General features: G+C 48.6%; 1 protein-coding gene across 4 annotated transcripts in view; it reads right to left on the bottom strand.

Moving 5' to 3' along the window:
* The window catches only part of KCNIP3 (potassium voltage-gated channel interacting protein 3), a 120,920-nt gene that overhangs the window by 67,986 nt on the left and 34,408 nt on the right, over positions 1-18,526 (bottom strand). The window contains exon 1 of one of the 4 annotated variants that reach the window (XM_088671428.1): positions 14,684-15,150. The exons of 2 other annotated variants lie outside the window; for them this stretch is intronic. In XM_088671428.1, coding sequence (XP_088527554.1) covers positions 14,684-15,113 — 430 coding nt within the window. In that variant the 5' untranslated portion in view covers positions 15,114-15,150. Of the gene's footprint in view, positions 1-14,683; positions 15,151-18,526 lie in introns of those variants that run through there. One more of the 4 variants, XM_060276415.2, reaches the window with a different exon arrangement.

Here is an 18,526-nt window from a genome sequence, read left to right as displayed (position 1 = left end):
GTAGGATTTTTTTCCAATTGGCAAATTGGCAGCAGCCATTTGGTTTTTCTCCTACCTTGTAGCAATCCTTAACAACTTTTGGTTGGGCGGTTAGGCATTGGAATATTACTTTGGAAGTGAGGAGGGGAGGTAGCGCCATCACCTGCCTTGAAAATGGAGGGGTATTCCGTTAAAGGATTCCGGGGGCGTGGCCCTGCCCAAAGACCCCAGGGGGAGTTCCTGGTCAATGTGCATCACTGGGCTCCTTGGCTGGTGGTTAATCCTTCCCGGACTCCCAACATGCTAACATGCTGGGGTCAGATATAGCCGGTTAGGGTCCAATGCCTAAGCCACTACTGCTCAACATCCGTAACCAATAAAGTTGTGGCCTTTTCTGCCCATTAACCTTAATTGATGTGTCACGTGTCTTTATTTCCACGGGGGCGGGGGGGGCGGGACATTGCCACACAACTGCCATGTAGAAGCATTTCTGCCTCTTCCTGTGAAGGAAGAGCAGAGCCAGCATCGCCATTTCTGCCTCTTTGAAACTCATTAAATCTCCTGCTGCATCCTGATCTAGCCCCACCATTAATCCATATTTGCCCCCTCTGAGGAATGACCTTGTTGCAGTATCTCAAGGGTCCTTTTGCAAATTAAGCTCCAATCTGGAGCATCCTTGGTGAGGTTTTCGCCCACAGCCCAGCAGATGGCTGAGCGTCCTTGCAGAGAGGAAACCAACAACAGCTCGGTCTGGGTAAGTTATGTACAATTAACCAGCAGTATTTGAAACTCTTTGTGAAGCACCGTTTAATGAGGATGCTGCAGAACATGCAAGCAGGCAGCCCCTGAGCCAATCGGTCAAATCATCACAATGGTAAGAACACAGAAAGCTGTCTCATAGCAAGTCAGAGCACGGGTCCACCTAGCTTAATATTGTCTACACTGACTGGCAGCTGCTCTCTAGAGGTTCAGCTAGGAGTCTTTCCCAGCTGGACTGGAGACACCAGGGAAAGAGCCTGGGGTGTTTTCCATGCAAAGCTACTGAGGTATGGCTGGTTTGCTGTGATTTATCTGAAGACTGAGAAAGCTTCGAAAGAGATATTGAGAAAATTCTCAAGTTTTGAGTCTTAAGGGAAATCCAGGCGCCTTGCAGAGTTTGTACATCCTGTACAATGATGGGACTGGGAAACCCTTGAATGCTGTGATGTCACAATGGAAGCTAGACTTGTGGGAGGCATTTTAGGCAGCAGGAGGGAACTCCAAAGAGCTTCACTAAGGAAGGAAGGCATTACAGGCTGTAGAGTGAAGATTTCCAGGGTCCATGCCTACAATAGCGTCAGCACATAACTCAGGAAAGACCTAGCAAAAGCTTTTAGGCCAGTCCAAAATATGTTTGGATTTCTGGACTAGTTCAGATTCAGGAGGCGGAGTGGGAAAAGAGGCTCAGCCATATCTGGTTTCTGCTCCCTGGAAGAATACCCAGGGGGAAAGTTATACAGTATTTAAATGCAGATTTTGCATAGAACAACCAGGGAACAATTTCTTCTACTTCCTCTTCCTCCTGTTGCCCAATGGATCTTCCCTGAAAAATCCGTATGGTGTCTGTGTCCTGACTGAGCTTAACACTTTTTTAAACAGGCAATCTCTCTTTGAGGAAAATATTACATTGAAAAGGACACTTCCCAGTTTCATCACTAGGGTGGCCAGTTACATGTGGCCAAGAAAGAAGATGACAGAGGACACTGATTTTCATAAAATTAAAATTTGCTAACTTGTATGTATAGATGCAAGGGACCCAGGTGGCGCTGTGGTTAAACCACTGAGCCTAGGGCTTGCTGATCAGAAGGTCGGTGGTTCGAATCCCTGTGACGGGGTGAGCTCCCATTGCTTGGTCCCAGCTCCTGCCAACCTAGCAGTTCGAAAACACGTCAAAATGCAAGTAGATAAATAGGAACCGCTACAGCGGGAAGGTAAACGCCGTTTCCATGTGCTGCTCTGGTTTGCCAGAAGCAGCTTTGTCATGCTGGCCACATGACCTGGAAGCTATACGCCGGCTCCCTCAGCCAATAATGCGAGATGAGCGCGCAACCCCAGAGTCGGTCACGACTGGACCTAATGGTCAGGGGTCCCTTTACCTTTACCTTTATGTATGGATGCAAACTTAGGAAAAAAAGAAACCAGATTTAAATAGAAATTAAGTGCCTGTGGAGGCTTTTCTTTCTTTCTTTCTTTCTTTCTTTCTTTCTTTCTTTCTTTCTTTCTTTTTTACTAGTTTTGGGGTTAGCATCCTTTTTTGACTGCATTTTATTTGTTTTGGGTTGTGTGCAGATATTATTTTTCTTACTGCTGGGGTAGGTTCTGAGCATCCTCAGCTTTTATTCTGTAAAGTGGGTATTCTGCTGTGTCCAAAGCAGTTTCTTTGATTTCCCGACGCGCCATCAAAACTGTCCTCTATAAAGTGGGATGCATGGTCACCTTGTCACATGGAAGCAACTTGTGTGCAGGACAGACATGGAGCTTCAGCTGCTGCGTCGCGTCAGACAAATTAAGACAGCACAGGAGAGTTTACTGCTGCTGGCAGGCAGCAAATTTAAAGGTGCCCCTCTCGCTCTGGTGCTACAAATGGCCCACCTTGACCTCAATTGCCACTGCACCTAACCGCCCTCACCCCCAGCCACTGCAGAGATCCAGCCAAGCAGACCGATTCAATTACCGCATTTGTGCAGCTCTTTACCTCAACCTGCCAGTCACCAGAGCCAGGGAGCACCTTCTGCTTCAGACCACAACAGCAGCATGAGTCACCTGGGGCTCACATGACTCAGGGAAATTACTGCCCCTCTTTTGCACACAGGATGTTGTTGCAAGGAAAGCATCTTTCAAATGGGTGCAATGGCCCTTGATACTCTACAGTGAAGGGCACTAAGCACCAGCATCTGGTAGGTCCAGAAACAGCAGCAGCTGCTACCAGATTCGCCCAAGCAGAACAAATAGGAAAGGTTTCCAACCCAGTGCGTGGCAGCTTTGCAAAAGGCCAATTCCACACCAGGGATCATTAGGAAAGGAATTGAAAATAACACTGCCAATATCATGGTGCCATTATACAAATCTATGATGCAACCACACTTCACATACTGTCATAGAATCATAGAGTTGGAAGAGACCACAAGGGCGCTCCAGTCCAACCCCCTGCCAAGCAGGAAACACCATCAAAGCATTCTTTACATATGGCTGTCAAGCCTCTGCTTAAAGACCTCCAAAGGAGACTCCACCACACTCCTTGGCAGCAAATTCCACTGCCGAACAGCTCTTACTGTCAGGAAGTTCTTCCTAATGTTTAGGTGGAATCTACTGTCACCTCACATCTAGCACATTTTTGCTGGCAGTACTCACTGGTACACAGTACTGGCACCACACGTGCCAACTTGGCCCCACAACCATGGCTCCCCGGGGCCATGGGTACCATGTAGCGTGCATGGCCCTGGTACCAAAATTTGTGGGTGCCCAGCCCCTTCCTGGGGAATTTTGTGGATGCTCAGGGCTCCAGGGCCCCAGGGAGATGGCACCTAAGACTCGCATTCCCCCAGAGATGCTCAGCCGCATGGGGAGCTATGGCATGCGCAAAGCCCTGCCAGGGTGTGGCCACCCCCACTCCGGGGCTGGCGGGAGCGCACAAGTCCTGCTCCCCAAGGAGCGCAATAATGGGTGGTGTGGCACATGACACACTTCCCCCACCACACATTGTGCTCTGCTGCTGGCTGCGTGTGCCCTGGCCGCCTTGCAGGCCTGGACTGTGCCCTCCCCCCTCCTCCACTCAGACAAAAAACCAGTAAAAGACACAATACCATTGAATGGAGTCAAATCAGGCCACAACTTTATTGACTACAGATGAAGTGGTTTGGCATAGGCAATGGGTAAGCATTTATTTCCTATTGGAAAATAATATATATATGATAAGAATAATATTGGAGAAAACTGTGTATTGAAACTTGCTTAATCTAAATCATATATCCCAGTTTTCAGCGGCCCTTTAAAGTATGCTTCACGCAGAGTATACGCAGTCAGAAGTTGACCTGGCTAAGAAAACACCACCAAGAGCGTAGGGAATTATCTCCCTTATATGAAACCCCCTTACTAGCTGTACGCTTGTAAAAGCATACAGAAGAAAATACAAACTGTTGGGTTTCTTTAACTGAAAAACAAACTGACTCTAAAGAGACTTTAAACTAAAGATAAATGCTTTCTCCCACATTCCAAACCTCCCACAAACTCCCACAAAACTCCCATTAAACTACCCAAGAATTAACAGCAAACTAGCATTATAGTATAGCAAACTAGCAACTCTCATACTAAGATTCAACTAAGGAATCTCTTAAACTGAGAACAACTGAGAGAGTGATCTACTAAGAGATGAATCAAACTGAAAGATCTAACTAAGAGATACAGAAGGCTTTCTGGCAGAGCCTTATATACAAGGAGCAGAGCCCACGCCTGTGAGCAACTAACAGAAACACCGGCACCTGTTTCTCTTAAACAGACAGTATTTACATTAGACCGGCTCTAAAGTAACTTGACTATTCAAAAAAAAATCCAACATTTCCGGCCCATCTGCCGGAAATGACATCAGGGTCAACCTGGCAGGGGGGATTCTGAGGGCTTACATCAAATAGGGGGATCCCCCGGGGATCCCTGCCTCTGGAAGCACTGGGGCCCAAGCCCCCCCCCCATCTGGGCATATGGACAGAAGCAACTCTTTCATGGATCCTTTTAACGGGATACCCTATGGGGGGGAGTGAGGTACAACCCCCCCAACCAAGACTAAGGTTACCCATTGCCTAAACCGCCAGAGTTGTGATGATTGCTGGGAGGTAGGCAAACCCCCCAGGCCAAAGCCAATTTGCCTGATAGGCAAATTCCTACCTGGCCACACTAATACGGTATGACGACCACCACAGCCATAGCAAGGCCAATTTATTATGTAAAATGCAAAATTAAAGGAGTAGGTGGGTGGGTTGATCTGACGAAGAAGAGCTGGGAGTTGGGGGCTGGCACGGGATGTTGAAATTCCCCAGGAGTGGACCTGAGGGAAGCCTGCGTGTTCCCTCTGACTCCTGGAGAGCCCAGCCCTCTGTGCCAGCCTGCCATTGGCCAATACAGGAGAGGCTGACACAGTGCCAGATTTCAAGCCAGGAGCACGAGCCAAAAATTCACGCTCCGGCCAGACAAGCGCCCAGCATCCCAGCTCTGCATTGTCGGTTGTGGGGGGAGTTGCCACACCCCAAAAGGGGGATAAGCGGACTTGCAGTGGTTGTGGGGGGGGCAGGGGCAGGAGCCACTGGTAACGACACATTTCTCCCTAGAAAAAAGACACTGCTCACATCAACAAGGATATCGCGGAGCTGGAAAAGGTTTAGAAAAGGGCAACCAAAATGATCAAAAGTGAGCAAGAGGTGACATGACAGAACCATATAAAATTATTCATGGTATGGAGAAAGTGGACAGAGAAAGGTTTTCCTCCTCCTCTCATAAAAATAAAGCTCTTGGACATCCAACGCAACTGAATGTGGGGAGATTCAGTACAAATAAAATGAAATATTTCTTCATGCAGCATCTAGTTAAGCTATGGAACTCCATCCCACAGGAGGCAGTGGTGATAAAAAGAGGATTAGACAAATTCATGGAGAACAAAGCCAGCAGTGGCTTCTAGCCACAATGGCCATGGCTGGAGGCAGAAATGTTTCTGGATACCAGTTCTTGGAAGCCACAGGAGGGGAGAGGACTGTTCTCGTGCTTGAATCCTGATTGCGGGCTTCCCAACAGAGGTATCTGGTTGGCCACTGTGAGAGCAGGATACTGGACTAGGTGGGCAATTGGCTGATCTGGCAGCCTATTCTTATGTTCATATGAAGGACAGAGAAGCCAACTCACTGTGGCTACTATAAGAAACTCAGATGGATGAGTCCTCTGCAGCTATGACCGGCATCGCAAAGTTCCGCTATGATTGGAAACCCCCTGGTGCAGAAAATGGCTTGGGTGCAGTAGCAGCATGTGTCAGCCTCCCAACAACAGTAGCATCACTGCTGCTTACCTGAACAGTGACAAGGTTGGGGTGGCATCCTAGCACTGGCCCTCCCACCGGAACACCAGCACAGGCACAGCCCTGACCTTGCTACTCTCCTAGCTTGATCCAGGTTTTTCAGAACCACCTCAGCATCATACATCATAAAACAATAACAATGTAGACAATACACAGACATCAAAGATTTCAATGCCAGTATAATAGCGAGATTTTTTTTCAAATAATTTTTATTCATTTTCTAATATTGCCAAAATACAAAAACATTACAAAAGCAAAAACACAAAAAATAAAATAAAAATAAAAATAAAATAAAAATAAAACAAATATAAAACATAGAAAAGAAAAATATCATTTGTTACATTTTTACTTAACATTGTTGACTTCCTCGATTCCCCTCTCACTGGGTCCATTTTAGAATTCCATTTAAGCAATTTCCATCTTATATCTTAATTCAATCTAATACCTTTTATCATTATCTATTATTCTATTTTAGAAACATCAACTATATTCCACCAATAATTAATCAATTATTCCCAATGAAGAATTTATTTCCCATCCTTCAATCTTCTATTTCTCCCTTTAGCCTAAATTTTATTACCAATGATTTCCCATAAATTCAAATAATAATTCTTATATCATAATAGCATTTAACACTTGAGACTAATACAACCCCCCTTCCCCTGGGCTCAGGGTCTCCCAGATGTTTCAGCAAGTTCCACCACAAGTCATTCCAGTTTCAGACCATTCAAATCCATCAATAAGAATTATATCCATTAATACCCCTCATCCCACTCCCACTCTGTCCCATCCTACCCACCATTCTTCCTTGATCCTCCCCTGCTGCCTCCCCAATTCTTTAAATATCATAGCACAAAACCATCCAGTTATAGTTCCACTTTCCAGCCCTAACTCAGCCCCCCCCCCTCTAAATTCGGGCCCCAGTATGGATCCTGCCCTCCCTCTCTCACTGGGAGGACATTGTTCCATACTGGTTCTTCTGTGAGGATTCCTTGAATCAAACAGGTGTCTTGATTCCCCCCCCCCCCTCACTGGGGGAACAATAATCCATACATCTTCCTCTTCTTCTTAAATTCAGTTGCATTGTCCATGACTGATAAGTGTTCATTTTGCTTCTCTTCATTCTCTGTTGGAATCAATCCTTTTTCACTTCCCTTATAATTCTGAATTCTCTCACTCATTTCACGTATCAGTATATTATTTTGCTTCAAATCATTTTTAAGATCCAAAAGCTGTTCCAAAAGTTCTTTCTGAAAGTCCAAAGACTCAGATGACTCAGATGATGTTATGACTACAGACATCCTGGTCGTCTCAGATTTCATGGGAAAAGAGCAGATTACCAAGCAGGAGACGCTGCAATTCGTATTTCAAAACCAATTTTATGTCCGATCTGGTTATTAATCTCATTTTTAGATCTTCTTCATGTCTTAAAAAATCATGTGTCCATTCATGAAAAGAGCATATGTCAAACGTCTTGTCCACAGCCTTATATTTTGCGCTCTCTTCAAAGTTAACAGTTCTCAGCCTCAAAGAGGTAAACAAATTCCTTCTTATTGTGATGTCACAATGGCGGCTCGCTAATCCATCCAGGGACCCGAATCCAGTTTTTTGGGGGGGGGTCCCCGTCCAAATTTAAAAGTTCTTAGAGGGATTTTAATAAATTAAGCCCTTCTTCCTCAGGGGGAAGGTTTTAAGTCCACTCTTTGATAATTAATAAGTTCCTTTCACTTGTTCCGGCTATAGGCAAGTTAACTGCGTCTCAGTTCTCTCAATGGGGGGAGACCGGCTTCCTTTTTAAAATTCTTCCCGTGACCAGATTTTTTCTAATTTCTCCTTTAAATTCGATTATTTCGGTACTCACAGTCTTAAGGTTCAATTTTTTTTTTGGCGGGGGGGAGAGAACCGATCTCTGTTACCTGGCAGGGTCGCAGCTTTGTGCCTCCGAAGTAGCTTTGTTCCACTGAGCCGCATTTGCTCCAGACCCCCTGCTCTCTCGTCGCCCAAAAATAGGCAGACCAAGGGAGGGGGGAGCTCGCTTCTGGCGTCTGCCTGATCCACGTCCGCAAAACACTCAATTTGGGGTTTCTTCTGGGGGGCCGCTGGAGCAGTCCCCCCTTTCCTTGAAGGCACCGCGTTCTCCTCAGCTGAGGAAAACGGCACCCACCATTGCTCCGCGATCGGCCGGAAGTCAATAGTGAGATTATTTCTAGGATCAAGGGAGTTTCAGAGCTGCAGGGGCTGCAACTGGCACCACAGACTGACAAAGCTGCAGGTCTAGCATGTGGCTGCTTTCCATCAGTTTACCGGTATTACTTAGAATCATAGAGTTGGAAGAGACCACAAGAGCCATCCAGTCCAACCCCCTGCCAAGCAGGAAACACCATCAAAGCATTCCTGACAGATGGCTGTCAAGCCTCCGCTTAAAGACCTCCAAAGAAGGAGACTCCACCACACTCCTTGGCAGCAAATTCCACTGCCGAACAGCTCTTACTGTCAGGAAGTTCTTCCTAATGTTTAGGTGGAATCTTCTTTCATGTAGCTGGAATCCATTGCTCCGTGTCTGCTTCTCTAGAGCAGCAGAAAACAACCTTTCACCCTCTTCTATAGGACATCCTTTTATATATTTGAACATGGCTATCATATCACCCCTTAACCTTCTCTTCTCCAGGCTAAACATGCCCAGCTCCCTAAGCCGTTCCTCATAAGGCATTGTTTCCAGGCCTATGACCATTTCAGTTGCCCTCCTCTGGACACGTTCCAGCTTGTCAGTACCGTATCCTTCTTGAACTGTGGTGTCCAGAACTGGACACAGTACTCCAGGTGAGGTCTGACCAGAGCAGAATACAGTGGTACTATTACTTCTCTTGATCTAGACGCTATACTCCTATTGATGCAGCCCAGAATTGCATTGGCTTTTTTAGCTGCTGCATCAGACTGTTGATTCATGTCAAGTGTGTGGTCTACCAAGACTCCTAGATCCTTTTCACATGTACTGCTCTCAAGCCAGGTGTCTCCCATCCTGTATTTGTGCCTTTCACTTTTTTTGCCCAAGTGTAGTACTTTACATTTCTCCCTGTTAAAATTCATCTGGTTTGCTTTGGCCCAGCTGTTAAGGTCATTTTGAAGTGTGATCCTGTCCTCTGGGGTATTAGCCACCCCTCTCAATTTGGTGTCATCTGCAAACTTGCTCAGGATGCCCTCAAGCCCATCATCCAAGTCATTGATAAAGATGTTGAATAAGACTGGGCCCAAGACAGAACCCTGTGGAGACCACCACATGGCACTAGCCTCCATCCCCCAAATAATATCCTATTCAGCAAAGGGGGCTGAAGCATAAGGCTGTGGCCAGGGCTTCTCCATTTGCCTCCTTGTGCATGGTTGCCACCTTTTGGGCTATGTCCTTCTGTCCTTGAGTAACTCTGGTTTCTGTCTGACATATGCACCACTCAAAGTGCACACACCAAATAATCATGGGAACCATAGTTTGTTAAGGGTGCTGGAAAGTGTAGCTCTGCACTGAGCCTCAGGGTCCAAAATCTATATGTACAGCTATTTGTCAAAGACCTCATACATACATGTAAAGTGGGAAGCTCAGTGGCTGGACAGGTTCAGCACAGAAGTTCGGCCTGTGTCAGAAAAGTCACAGAGAGTCAGAACAATCCACACACTCAACTCCCTGCAAACCACCACAGGCTGAAACCGTCAGTCGAGGCCGCAGAGGAGAGGTGCTATCCCTCAGCTCAATGGACTTGCAGGACATTTCCCAGCAGAGGGGAAATGAGCAGCCTGTTGGGCCTCTCCAGACTGGTGGTTTTTTGCAGGTGTATCCTCCAGCATGCCATTGTTCCCATCTGCACTATACATTTAAAGAAGTATCATACCACTTTAAACAGCCATATCTTACCTGCCCTGCCAAATCCTGGGAAATGTCGTTCCTTAAGGGCATGGAGAGTTGTTAGGAGATCCCTGTTCTCCTTTAAGGAAGCTACAATTCCCAAGGTGGCTTAACAATCAACCCCTCTTCCTTTTGCTAATGGCCTGTTTGCAAGTTTTCAACAACTCAGTACAACTACACTTCCGCCTGAAAGCATCCTGAAAAAATTACGAAATGACAGTGTGTCTTTGAATCCAACTGTGATCTCGTTTGGTTCATTGGACAGTATGGGACAAAAGGAACACAAGCCTCTAATTACAAATTTACCAGTGGCAGCCAAACCATCCATTGCAAATAAAAAAAATTGGGGGGGGGGGAAGAGGAATGCTATAATAATATATCAGTAATGGAATGAATGACTAAAGTTGGGGCTAAATTGCAGAGAGGGAGGCTGTGGGCGAAAGTTTGGATGCAAGGCAAAATAATAATTTAGCACTATAGAAATAAGCCTCAGTGAGCCTCCAACTTGCACCACGACCCCCTCCACCCTCCTATTCCTCCTGCTCCAGAATGGCCATGAGAAGAAGGAGGTTGGACCTTGCCCAAATTTGTGGGGAGGTCAGACAACATCAGTTATTTATATTGAGCAGTCAGTCTCACTTTTTTGTCTGCAGGTTAGATGAGATTGTGTCACAGCAATTGCTGCCCCACACCTACTCTGTGCATTTCATGTCACTTTCCTTATTGCAAAAAGCTCGATGTGTGTGTGTCCATGGGGGAAGCAGGTGTGTAATGCAAGAACTCCAAACCAACTCTTGTTGCACAACTTTAATTGGGCAGTATGTGATTGAATCCCACATGCAAAATAGGGGCAGCCTCAAAACACCCTAAATTTATATTGGCTGGGCAAATGAGCTGCAGTGCCTCCCCTGGCCATTAGGAGGGGCTGCTGCTGCTGCTGCTGCTGCACAGCAAAGTCCAGGCCAAGAGCGCCACCTGCCTGACAGCTGCCCTGGTGCTCCTTGGAGCAAGACTGCAAAGCCCTTCTGCCAGAATCCCTTGGTGCCGTAGACCAGGCACCCCCAAACTTCGGCCCTCCAGATGTTTTGGACTACAATTCCCATCTTCCCCCACCACTGGTCCTGTTAGCTAGGAATCATGGGAGTTGTAGGCCAAAACATCTGGAGGGCCGCAGTTTGGGGATGCCTGCCGTAGAGCATTGGTCAGCAAACTTTTTCAGCAGGAGGCCAGTCCACTGTCCCTCAGACCTCGTGGGGGGCCGGACTATTTTGGGGGGGGGGTGAACGAATTCCTATGCCCCGCAAATAACCCAGAGATGCATTTTAAATAAAAGGACACATTCTACTCATGTAAAAACACGCTGATTCCCAGACCATCCACAGGCAGGATTTAGAAGGCAACTGGGCCAGTTCCAGCCCCCGGGCCTTTCTTTGCCTACCCATGCCGTAGAGCAGGCATCCCCAAACTGTAGCCCGCCAGATGTTTTGGCCTACAACTCCCATGATGCCTAGCTAACAGGACCAGTGGTCAGGGATGATGGGAACTGTAGTCCAAAACATTTGGAGGGCCGAAGTTTGGGGATGCCTGCCGTAGAGTGTGTGCACTGCACACTCCATTACACAGACAGCATGGCTTCTATACCATCCCTTGCCAGGTCTGGAGGGCAGGTTTTGCCCATGTCACAAGAGTGAGAAACTAAGTGGAGGAAGTCAGGTGCAGTCAGTTGGCATCCATAATAAGAAGGGACATATGTCCCTGCCAGCCTTACAGCATACGGAAAAAATGATGTCCACTTCCGTAAGTACATGCATGGGGGCAGCCATATAGTTTTCCTGTACAACTCCCCAGGAAGGGGCTGCACAGTACAACATCCAGTCTCTTCCTGGGAACCTTTTCAAAGCAATTTTACTGTGTGGCAACCAATCTTCTCTATGCAGCTTAAGATGCTCAAAATGTTAGGAAGAAGAGAGTGACAGCCCTCAGACTGCCCTGTAGGCACAGCATGCACCCATGTCAGTCAAATTATGCCATTTAATCCACAGGTGAACATTCCAATCCACTCATGGTTTGGGTATGTGTGAAATGGGAAGGTTCACTCCAAATGCGGAGCAAACCAGAATTCTCTCCACCCCTACTTACTCCTAACTGCCCAGCCCTATCCTACATTTTGTCCACCCCACCCCACAAAATAGAGGTATCATTCAGGAATCCCCATCCATAAGATGCTTCTGTTGAACAGCAGGACTGAACTACAAGACCCCATCCAAAATCCTATAATTCCAGGGACTGCCAACCTACTACCCTCCAGATGCTGTTGGACTCCAAGACCCATCGGCCACAGCCAGCAAGATGAATGGTCAGGAATGATGGGAGTTGTAGTCCATGAACATCTGGAAGAAACTGCATTGACTATCTATGAATTACTCTAACTTCAAGACATCTCAACTTTGGGACTACCAGAACTTCTAAATGGGATGCATGTTTATGGTGTGAAGGAACTAGAGTGCCACTTAGGCTTAAAACCTCTGCAGAGATATGGATGGAGAAATGACCCAAACTTCATGCAGCTGAGGGGAGCCTCGAAGGAGAGGTGTTTGAGGAGTGGGTGGGGTGGGGAGAGGAATGGGGGGGGGGGAACCAGAACAGATGGAGTGGTGGAAGGAATGGGGACCCTGCAGGTGGACCTCTGGTAAAAATGATCTGCCCCTTCCCCAGCAGGCTCACTGGGTAGACAGGAAGAGGAAGAAAGAGAGAGTACCACAGGGACTGCAGCCCACCCCCCAACAGAAGAGGGTTGCTCCAGCCCTGATGTGGAATTGTTGCCACAGAAAAATAATGCAGTGAAGCAACGACATACTTCGTTTATGCTAATATAGTAGGTAAGCTGCCACTTACAAATCATCTAAAAAGACGACCCCGATTCACATCGCTTGTGCCTAGGTGACCCATGTGCCTGCCTGTTGTGCAGGATGAAGCGACAACTTCAATCAAGATGGGTCTTTGGATTGTATCCAGTGGTGTCTGTGCACAAGCAGGACACATTTCCACACATGCAACAACACTTCCCCGTCCCCCAGTATGTCCTCCAGATTTGCTCTGAAGGGTTGGAGGACTCTCTGGAGCAGATCTGGGGGCTGCGGGGGCAGGGCAGGTGAGAAAGTGGATGTTCTGTTGCCATAGCTGCCAAGTTATCCCTTATTTTAAGGGATTTTCCCTTATGCTGAATAGGCTTCCTCGCGAGAAAAGGGAAAACTTGGCAGCTATGTCTGTTGCCCAAGTGGAAGTTGGCTTCTTGTCACATTGGCTGCAACCACTTAAGCCGTACTTGGGAGTAGATTGCCCTCCATTAGAGGACCCCATTCTGAAAAACAAGACGCATGGGCACCCAGGCAGCAGGAGACGCGAAAAGGCCAGTGTGGAGAGAGTGTGAAAAGGCCAGAGGGTTCTTTCCAAACTTTGAGCAATTTCACCAGCAGATTAATCAACTACAGCTGTAGCTGATTAATCTGTGCAGCCCAATTCAACTCACCCAAGGGAGACTGAAGGGCATGGAAGCTTATGTCTTTTGAGACTGTAATATTTCTGGTGGGTGTGATACTGAAATTCAGAAGGCAGGGAGAAAACTGAATGAAGAAGAATTATTTCCTGTTGAGCCAGTTCACACATTCTGCTGCCAGTCCCCTGGCTAAACAGCTGACACATGTGCAGAGCTTAAGCGAGGAACATGGATGTGAGTGAACCAGCAGGCTTCTCCTTTATGAGGAACTCATCCCACCAGCAGGCATCTGCGCAAAGGTCGGTGTCCAGGATTAATTAACATTATACCTTGCCATCCTAGCAACATCACTTTCATTTGATCTTCAACAGCACACACTCCTGCCTGTACAACACCCAGGCAAGAAATACGAAACTTTCACCGGAGATGACCTATTCTCTCCAAAACAGAGTCTCTCTCTCTCTCTCTCTCTCTCTCTCTCTCTCTCTCTCTCTCTCTCTCTCTCTCTCTCTCTCTCTCTCTCTCTCTCTCTCCCCTCTCTCTCCTCTCTCTCTCTCTCTCCTCTCTCTCTCTCTCCCCTCTCTCTTTCCCCCCCTCTCTGCGCTGAGCCCTCGAGCTGGAAAACTACCAGTTTCCTGAAAAACACCACCCTGTGACCCGGGGGCCACCAGAACCCACCACTTATATTTTTCCTTTTGGAAGTGCCAGCTATTGTTGCAGAAACCTCTCTTGTGGGTAACAAAGGTCTGGCGCTTTTAAAAAAAGTAACATTCCATGTGGCTTGGAAGTTCCAGCTGTTTCCACATCTGGGGTCGGGGAGAAGAAGCAGCTGGGATGTCGCAGTACCTGCTAAGGGGAAAGTATGCAAAGAGAGGCAAACAAGATGGGCCACAGAGTGGAAACTTTCTGCATCAACCTGCTGCACTCCAGGTGTTTTAGATGGAAACTCCCATCAGCCACGCAGTCCTGCAGCTGATAGCAGCAGTGGCCCAAAGCATCTGCAGGGCGTCAGGTTGGCGAAGGCTAGAATTCCCTAGAGGGCAAGGTCCCTCTGGCCACAGCATAGGCCTCAAGGAGGGCTCAAACATCTTCCACAAAAATTAATCTACTTCTCTAAGCACATCTCGGAACCATCCAGGGAAGTAACTCCTGCCACCAAGCAAGTCCAACGAGTGACCTCAGCTGCCTCTCCAAGCTGCTGGCAGACCCCTGGGCTTACCTTCGGATGACAGGTTGCCTGAGATGAAGCGGACGAAGCAGCTGATGAGGTTGTAGAGCTGCTTCTTGCAAGTGTGCCGGTAGTCGCGAATCTTGAGGCGCACCTCCAGGTAGCGCACAGGCTTCCCTGACGATGCTGATGCCTTTGCCTCTCCATTGAGGGGCATCCCGTTGCGCTCCAGCAGGCTCTGCGGCAGCCTCTCCACTGCCAGGTTCGCCTCTCCTCTGCCTTGGGCTCCCCTGACTTGCAAAGTTGCTCGGGCTGCCTTGGGAGAGAGCAAGGCGCCTGCCTCTTGCTGCACTGACCCTGCTCCCCTCTCCACCTGCATACGCTTTGCCTCTTCCTCCGCTTGACTGCCTCTCTGGATCTCCTGGCCTCTCAAGGCAGGCCGCTTCCAAATTTGGATTTTCCCTAGCTGGCTGCTCTCCATTTCCCCTCTCTCCCACCCTCCCCTCAACTTATGATTCACTCACTTTCTAACCTGATTGCAGGAGTCCACAAACTCCTTTCTCTTTCCGTGGAGTCCAGCCTTTTTTCCCTCCCCCTCTCTGGCTGTTCTCTGTGGCCAGGGGCTCTTGGGGGGCACGATCTGGGAAGCCGTCACTCCCATCCGTAGTGGGGTCAGCCTCGTCCGCCTGGAGTGCCTGCTGAGCCCCTGAATCCCTGCTTTCCTGCTTCAACTAGGATCCGCTTACCAGTAACTCAAACTCAACCCCTGTGGTCTCCAGGGAGAAGAGGGAAGAGACAAGAGAGAGAGAGAGAGCGATAAAAAGATTATCCATGCATTTTAACCCTCAGAGTCCTGCAAGCTGGCACAACTATTTTTCTGCACTCATCGCTCTCTTGTGCCACTCCCTCCAGCTGCTTGAGGATCAGCTATGATTCTTGAACTGGGGACCCCAGCACAGATCTCCTCGGCCAGCTCATTCCCTTCCTCTCAATATTCAGTGCTTGTCTGCTCCTTTGCCTGCGGGAATGCATGGGAGGAGCCCGGCTGCTGGATCAGGCCAAAGGGAGCCCATCTACCCAGCATCCTGTTCTCACCTTGTTCTATGCACACACAGACACACACCTCTCCATCCAGGGAAGACAGAGGCACTAACCCAGTTCAAAGACGCAGAGCGGCTGGCGAGGGGTGTGGCCTTTGAAGCAGAGGTGACCTGGGAAGGATCCAAAGGGGGCACATCTAGTCCAGCACCCTGTTCTCACAGTGGCCAACCAAATGCAGTAGCAGACTTTGGGCTTTCAAATTTCAGCGGCACCCTGTGCAACACCAAAATATGGTGCCCCCGCCTCTTGCCTTCCATTCTAAGTCATTGTGGTGGCACCCGCTGCAATGCCCTCCCTGGCTCAGCAGTGTGTCTGCAGGTCCTGGGTGGGCCAGACAGGAAGACACGCACACCCCCATTCAACCTCTCTGAGGGCCAGTGTGGTGTAGTGGTTAAGAGCGGTAGACTTGTAATCTCGGGAACCGAGTTCGTGTCTCCGCTCCTCCACATGCAGCTGCAAGCATTTCCTAGCAGTAGATTCGTAGTGATTTGCTCTTGTTCTTTTAAGTTCAGACCCACCGTTGACTTTTCAGTGCAGTTGGGCATGTTTAACCCACCTTGTGGCTGCTGCCAAGCTCTGCACCCTTGCATTCTGCCAATACTAAGCCATCATAGGCACCATCTCTATGGGGCTGTTGGGGCCTCGAGCCCTGCAATATTTGTAGACAGGGGGCTGAGCCCTGAAATATTGAGGGGGCAGAGGAGGCCTCTTCCCGAAGATGGGCGCTCAGCGCAGCGTGCCCCACCACTGCTGCCCCCCTGCCTACAAATGAGGCCCAGGCCACCTTGAACTGCTGCTGTCCGCCGAGGCTAGGTCAAGCTCTCCGTTGCCAACTGCCCACCCACCATTGCACCTCCGCTGCCTCCGCGGGAACTCAGCTAACACCTCTACCGTGAGGTCTCCATTGAGCCCCCCTGCAGCCACACCTCCGGAAGTATGCCTGTGGCTGCCGCGGGTCTCAATGGAGGCCTTGCGGTGGAGGCAGAGGCCTTGGCCTACTTGTCACAGTGGCAGTGGACAGCCAGCGGAGGTAAGGCAGCAGGGGGGTGGCAGCCGAGCGTGGAGCCCATTTTCGCACACACGTGATGGCGCAAGTGATGTCATGACATAGTGGCGCATGCGTCACTGGTCGGTGCCACCAAGTCGGCGCCTATTTTGGTATCTGAAATGCTGCTGTAGCCAAGATATGACATGATGCACATGCAAGACTTGGATCAGGGACTGGAACCTGTGGCTCTCCAGATGTTCAGAGCACAACTCCCTTCAGCCATAGCTAGTACAGCTGTGCTTTCATCAGCCAGAGCATCACATGGCTGCTCTGGCTGGGGGTGATGGGAACTGTAGTCCAAAACATCTGGAACACAGCAGACTTTTGAAGCTTGCTCTAGGAACTGCCCCCCCCCCCCGGCCCAGAAGAGTCCCATTCCTTCATGCAACACACTTTGTGCAATGACAAACAAACCTTGAAGGCTTGTCACCTAAACTTGGCGCTGCCTGAGCCACATTGATTTCTCAGCCCTAGAGCAGCAACCGCAGGTTAGGGCTACCAGCTGTTGTAGGCTCTTAAGGTGGTCTCCCCCCTCCTTATACACACTCTGAACTGGCCAGGCTCGAGTTGCTTCTCCATTCAAGTGCAGAACCAGCCTCCTCTCCTCCCTTGCAGGTGATGTCTCAGCCCCCCGCCCCGCCACCTTCTTTGGTTTACAGCTCAGGCTAGGAAATGCTGTGTCCACGAATCCCAATCCCACGAGGAGGCGTATCAGTAACAGAGCTCAGCACCAGACCATTCCTGCTTCCCCCTGTGTTATTGGACACCAGCACGGAGGAAAAGCTGAAGCTGGGGTTCTTCAACCCTGGGAGCATCAGCCAAGAGAGGCCAGGCTGGTCCTGAAGGCAGGAGGCCTCACTGGACCGGTGTGGCTTTTTCCTGGCATGGAGGTCACTGATGGAAAAAACTTCACCAGCTAAAGTTCTGGGCTCAGAATGCCAGTAACAGTACTATAGGAGGGCAGGAAAAAGGAGGAGGGAGAACCCTGCTGAAAGGTATTTGATCGAGAGAAGGCAGATACAAGATACAACCTGGTGCCCTCCAGATGTTTTGGACCACAGTTCCCATCAGCCACAGTCAACATGGCCATGCTCCCACCAGCCTCAGCATCATACGGCTGTGCTGGCGGGGGCTGATGGGAGTTGTAGTCCCATACATTAGGACACCAGGTTGGCAAGGCCAGTGTAGAAAATACTACACTGGGGGTTGGACTGGATGGCCCTTGTGGTCTCTTCCAACTCTATGATTCTATACGCAGGTGGGTTCATGGAACATGCTCTCCTGAAAGCCGCAATCTGGGTTTCAGATTAGGTTTGTAAACTGTAATAAAGGTTGGTTGATTTATTTCTCAGTGACAAAACATTTTATTTTATTTTTACAGTCAGGGATTTCCTCTCCTACTGAAAGTCTTAACTATGGATGCCTTTGCCTAGAGATCTTGCAGGATTTCAGATGTGCAAGACTGAGAATGGGAGGTGTACAATTTCAAGGCCACAAATGGGGGGTGGGCTTTCTCTTTAAAGTAAGTTTTGAGACCTCAAGGTTGTAAACATGGCAATAAAATATTAAAGGATCAGAAATTAGCAGGGAACTCTAAAAGAAGCACAACTCATTTTGTTTTGTAACCTTGGATGGTTCCTAAGTATAGCATACTAAAGTTTTGGGGTTCTTTTTGAGGGTCTGATTCCAGTTTATTATTTTCTACAATTGAAGATTAGCAATTTCCGAATCAGAATATTGTGGAG

This window comes from Zootoca vivipara, chromosome 6, assembly GCF_965207765.1.
Source record: "Zootoca vivipara chromosome 6, rZooViv2.hap1.1, whole genome shotgun sequence".
In the NCBI taxonomy this organism is placed as follows: Eukaryota; Metazoa; Chordata; class Lepidosauria; order Squamata; family Lacertidae; genus Zootoca; species Zootoca vivipara.
Note: the sequence above shows the minus strand (reverse complement) of the source record. Positions and strands in the feature narration are given on the sequence as shown.